Source organism: Physeter macrocephalus, chromosome 7 (assembly GCF_002837175.3).
Source record: "Physeter macrocephalus isolate SW-GA chromosome 7, ASM283717v5, whole genome shotgun sequence".
NCBI lineage: Eukaryota > Metazoa > Chordata > Mammalia > Artiodactyla > Physeteridae > Physeter > Physeter macrocephalus.
Genome location: NC_041220.1, coordinates 51,011,892 through 51,018,048, shown reverse-complemented (window position 1 = coordinate 51,018,048; position 6,157 = coordinate 51,011,892). Strand labels below are relative to the sequence as shown.

The 6,157-nt window shown below is 39.9% G+C and overlaps 1 protein-coding gene across 1 annotated transcript; it reads right to left on the bottom strand.

Annotated features, from left to right (window-relative positions):
* Positions 1-1,761: 1,761 nt before the first annotated feature.
* On the bottom strand, positions 1,762-3,960 carry LOC112064821 (aprataxin and PNK-like factor). The gene is given in 4 exon segments (XM_028491836.1): positions 1,762-1,978; positions 2,094-2,128; positions 2,667-3,699; positions 3,702-3,960. Coding segments are annotated over 4 exon segments (1,542 nt in total). The 3' UTR covers positions 1,762-1,763.
* Between the last annotated feature and the right edge of the window lie 2,197 nt (positions 3,961-6,157).

The following is a 6,157-nucleotide window of genomic DNA, read 5'->3' as shown; positions in this document are numbered from 1 at the left end:
GTTCTTTGAGAAGATAAACAAAATTGATAAACCATTAGCCTGACTCATCAAGAAAAAAAGGGAGAAGACTCAAATCAGTAGAATTAGAAATGAAGAAGAAGTAACAACTGACACTACAGAAATACAAAGAATCATGAGAGATTACTACAAGCAACTATATGCCAATAAAATGGACAACCTGGAAGAAATGGACAAATTCTTAGAAATGCACAACCTTCCGAGACTGAACCAGGAAGAAATAGAAAATATGAACAGACCAATCACAATCACTGAAATTGAAACTGTGATTAAAAATCTTCCAACAGGTCTTCCCTGGTGGCCCATTGGTTGAGAGTCCGCCCGCCGATGCAGGGGACGCGGGTTCGTGCCCCAGTCTGGGAAGATCCCACATGCCTCAGAGCGGCTAGGCCCATGAGCCATGGCCGCTGAGCCTGTGTGTCCGGAGCCTATGCTCCGCAACGGGAGAGGCCACAATAGTGAGAGGCCTGCGTACCACAAAAAAAAAAAAAATGAACTGCAATCCCCACACTTGTAAAATGACATTAAAAGCCACTCTTTCTGTGGGTTCTTAGAATTAATTAAGCAGGTTATGTGTGTAAAGTATCCTGGCACTTGAATGAGTTGTCAGAACCAAGGGCTGCTGGAGGCGATGCTTCTGCCCTAGGTAATCTCCAATAGATGCAGATAAAGCTTTTGACAAAATTCAACACCCATTTTTGATAAAAACCCTCCAGAAAGTAGGCACAGAGGGAAATTTCCTCAACATAATAAAGGCCATATATGACAAACCCACAGCCAACATCACTGTCAATGGTGAAAAACTGAGACCATTTCCACTAAGATCAGGAACAAGACAAGGTTGCCCACTCTCACCATTATTCAACATAGTTTTGGAAGTTTTAGCCACAGCAGTCAGAGAAGAAAAAGAAATCCAAATTGGAAAAGTAGAAGTAAAGCTGTCACTGTTTGCAGATGACATGATACTATACATAGAGAATCCTAAGGATGCTACCAGAAAACTACTAGAGCTAATCAATGAATTTGGTAAAGTAGCAGGATAATAAATTAGTGCACAGAAATCTCTTGCATTCCTATACACTAACGTTGAAAAATCTGAAGGAGCAATTAAGGAAACACTCCCATTTACCACTGCAACAAAAAGAATAAAATATCTAGATCCCTATCAAACTACCAATGGCACTTTTCACAGAACTAGAACAAAAAATTTCACAATTCGTATGGAAACACAAAAGACCCCAAATAGCCAAAGCAATCTTGAGAAACAAAAACGGAGCTGGAGGAATCAGGCTCACTGACTTCAGACAAAGCTACAGTAATCAAGACAGTATGGTACTGGCACAAAAACAGAAATATAGCTCAATGGAACAGGATTGAAAGCCCAGAGATAAACCCACACACATATGGTCACTTATTTGTGTGTGTGTGTTTGTGCAACCTATGGCTTTTACTTTTATTATAAACACACAAAGTACATGAAAAGTATCAATTATTACTTTTTAACCCTCTGTCTGCTTATTACTTCCAGATGCTTTAAATAGGATAGAAAAAGCAAAGCAACAAAACAAATTCCATCCACTACACTGAAGGCTGACATTTCAGTGTTTCACTTGTAAAGAGTCAATAGTAAAGTCATAACTATAAAAAGAAGGAAAACAATTATCATTTAAGTGCTTCCTTAGTTCCTGAATTATTTTTCCACAAAGAAATGGTAAATATGAGCCATATATTACTGCAGAGAAGAGTTACTTTTTTCTTTTCATAAACTTTTTCGCTTCTTTCAAAAGCCCTTCCATATCTTCCTTTTCTAGGTCTTCCTTTCCTGGTTCCCAGTCGGAATCTTCATCTGTTGGCTCATATTCTTCTTCCTCATCATCTATAACGCTGTCATTCAGGTTGTACTCACTGGGTTGACCAACATTGTCATCTTCATCTGAAATGTTTCTCATTGGAAAATGCTCTGAATCAATGCACCTGTTGATCTGAATTATTTCATAATTTCCTGAATCGTGGGAATAATCTCAGGAGGCATGTTTCTGAAATAAATATGACTAGCACCTAACCTGGAAATGTACTATGTCTATATTCTATCCTGTGCTGGGGATTCTTCCTTAAGAAAAAAAAAGGGGGGCGGGGAGAAAGAAAGCAAATATAAGATCTAGTTTGACAATCACTGAAAAGGAATAGGACTATTTAAATTAAACTAGAGCACTCACTAACCTATGAATAAAATTAGCAGTAAACCTCTTATTGAAAAGCATTTGCTTTGTTATTGCTGTTGCTGTTAACTATGGTCACCATGCTGTACAAATCATTTGCTTTTTAATTACATTTACTGAGTGCCTACTCCATGCCAAGCATGATTCTAGATGCAAAGACAGAGTGATGAACCAGATAAAGTGCTGCCCTCATGACTGACATTCTACAGAAAGGCAGTAAGAGACAAATAAAATATAATACAATATACTGTATTTCTAAAGTGTCAATGCCATATATCACATATATAAATATATGAGGTAAATTAGTATATAAAGTATATAACACAAAATATCAAATTGTGTGTGTGTGTGTAATATCTAAAAGGATACTTCTAAGGCTCTTCTAGAATCCAAAGACAAAAGCATGAAAGTCATGTCTCTCCAAAGAACACCGATCAACTATAACAAGATGCTCCATAGGGACATCCGGGCTGGTCATCAGCCTCACGTTGACACGTGATGTGTACACCTCCATAATCACTATCACCAGGGTGACTGACGTGTTGAAAATGGACAGGATTCTTCCTGTAGCAGTTTGCCCCATACATGCAGGATGTCCTCTTGACCTTATTTTCTTCAGAACCCTGTGGAACTGAATCAGCTGCCTTTGCATGCAAAGTTTCAGGATTGGAGGGATCAGAGCCAGACTCAGGATGAGATCTTTCAGGCTCGTCATGAAAGGACTTGCCTTGGGCACTCAAACAACTCTCAGAACAACTCCTCGCCTTGCTGTCTTTATTTGGTTTTCCCTTAGTGGTGATTTTATGTTCAGGAACCTTACCAAGTTCCTCTACTGGGATTTCATTTCTCTGTGCATTAGTCTTCATGTTATTTACCTCCGTGTTATCTAACGTGATTGCAGAAAATGACTGTGACATTTCCTTGGATGAAATGATAGACTCTTCCTCATCAGCATTTTTGCACCTTTTTCCTGTGTCTTGCTCTGCTGATATACTTTCTGTACTTCCTGATGAAATTAATCGCTTTCTTCCTTGCTGTGTGATGTTTACTTGGGTTTTGTCTTTGCAGATTCCTTCTTTTCCACTTTCCCAGATTACATTATTATCTCCACTGATGACTGGTACTGAGAGATTCTGATCACTTAGATTTTCTGTTAACATCCACGCTGGAAGGATTCTTTTCCTCTGGGAAGGGTTTGGCTGTTGCTTACTCAAGTCTCTACTTTCATCTAGGAAAGACACACTATTTGCAGCGGTCTGGGTCTTTCCTATTTCTGTGCTTCTTTCCAGCTGTGGGGCACCAGGTGTCTCATCAGGCAAATCAGTCGAGGAAGATTTTGGTGTTTCATTCAATATATCATCTTCATCAAGTATTTGACTGTTTCTTAAAGTACATTCCACTTCCGTTTCAGAATGTGTAGACAAAACACAGAAAACGTATTTGTCAACTAATAAAGAAAACTATCTCCAGGCTTCAACCAGTGCCATAGATTTGTCTTCAATGGTAAGAGCTGGCTTTTCTCAGAAGACTGATAAAAGCATGGATTTGTATGTATTGGTTTGATTCGAAGCTCACCACCCACCACTTCAAGAATGGCATGTCTTCTGGACACTCTCTTATCTGTTATTCCCAGCAGCGGTCTGCGGCCGATCACCGTCTCCCCCGGCACCAGGGCCACCCAGGGGCCGCCGTCCTGCGGCTGCATCTCGAAGGCCTGGGACATGGTGGCGAGGATTAGACCCCTTCACGAGAAGCCGGACACTGCAGCCATTTCCGCCTTCCATGGACAGGAGCGGGGCCTACGCAGGCCCCCGGAAAACACGGGGGAGGTGGAGCAAAGACTGCCCCTGAGTGTGACCAGGCCGCATGGAGCTGGGGCCCCAGCACCTGGTCACTTATTTTTGATAAAGGAGGGAAGAGTATACAGTGGAGAAAAGACAGACTCTTCAATAAGTGGTGCTGGGAATACTGGACTACATGTAAAAGAATGAAATTAGAACCCTCTCCCTAACACCATACAGAAAATAAACTCAAAATGGATTAAAGACCTAAATGTAAGGCCAGAGACTATAAAACTCTTTAGAGGAAAACATAGGCAGAACACTCTATGACATAAATCACAGCAAGATCCTTTTTGACCCACCTCCTAGAGAAATGGAAATAAGAACAAAAATAAACAAACGGGACCTAATGAAACTTAAAAGCTTTTGCACAGCAAAGGAAAACCTAAAGAAGACAAAAAGACAACCCTCAGAATGGGAGAAATTATTTACCAATGAAGCAACTGACAAAGCATTAACCTCCAAAATTTACAAGCAGCTCATGCAGCTCAATATCAAAAAAGACAAATAACCCAATCCAAAAATGGGCAGAAGACCTAAATAGACATTTCTCCAAAGAAGATATACAGATTGCCAACAAACACATGAAAGGATGCTCAACATCACTAATCATTAGAGAAATGCAAATCAAAACTATAATGAGATATCATCTCACACCGATCAGAATGGCCCTCATCAAAGAATCTACAAACAATACATGCTGGAGTGGGTGTGGAGAAAAGGGAACCCTCTTGCACTGTTGGTGGGAATATAAATTGATACAGCCACTATGGAGAACAGTATGGAAGTTCCTTAAAACACTAAAAATAGAACTATCATATGACCCAGCAATTCCACCCCTGGATATGTAAACTAAAAAACCAAAAACACTAATTTGAAAATGTACATGTACCCCAAAGTTCATAGCAGCATTATTTACAATTGCCAAGATATGGAAGTAACCCAAGTCTCCATCAACAGATGAATGGATAAAGAAGATGTGGTATATACACACAATGGAATACTACTCAGCCATAAAAAAGAATGAAATTTTGCCATTTGCAGCAACATGGATGGACTTGGAGGGCATTATGCTAAGTGAAATAAGTCAAACAGAGGGGTAAGCTGTGACAAAGTGAGAGAGTGACATGGACATATATACACTACCAAATGTAAAATGGATAGCTAGTGGGAAGCAGCCGCATAGCACAGGGAGATCAGCTCGGTGCCTGTGACCACCTAGAGGGGTAGGAGGGAGGGAGACCCAAGAGGGAAGAGATATGGGGACATATGTGTATGTATAACTGATTCACTTTGTGATAAAGCAGAAACTAACACACCATTGTAAAGCAATTATACTCCAATAAAGATGTTAAAAAAAAAAGGGGGCCAAGAGGGAAGAGATATGGGGACATATGTGTATGTATAACTGATTCACTTTGTGATAAAGCAGAAACTAACACACCATTGTAAAGCAATTATACTGCAATAAAGATGTTAAAAATAAATTAATTAATTAATTAAATTAAATAAATTTTTAAAAAAGTAAAATGACTTCCTGAACGTCCTTGCACATACATCCTTGTGCACATACAGAAGTGTTTTGTTAGGACAGATTCCTAGAAATAAATTGCTAGGCCAAAAGGTGTGCAGAAGTAAACTGATATCGAGCCCATGTCTTCAGATATGATTGTCACAGTAAATTCTTGGACGTCTGCAGGTGAATCATCTGCTTTGCTAATTACCTGCAGTTTCACAGGGTTTCCTCTGCCTCACAGTGCTCAGTGATGTTACATGTGGGAGGATGTGGCGTTTTGGGCTCTGAAGCATGCCAAATCACAAGACTTCAGGAATTAAAAAAAAGATACAACTCATCTTATTTTCAATTCATGGATAATGCAGGTTGATTATGTTGTTAATTGGAATATAGCCTCCTATTCCAATGTAACTCCTTATTGCCCATGTTCAGGTAGGCTGCAGATTAAAGCACGCCTCCGGAGTTGAAGCTGAAAGGAGTTTGGCTGCAGGTTGGGTATTGGCTCAGCCTCTGTTCCAGCCCCAGGAAGGAGGCAGATCATCAGGAACAATAATCCTACTGAT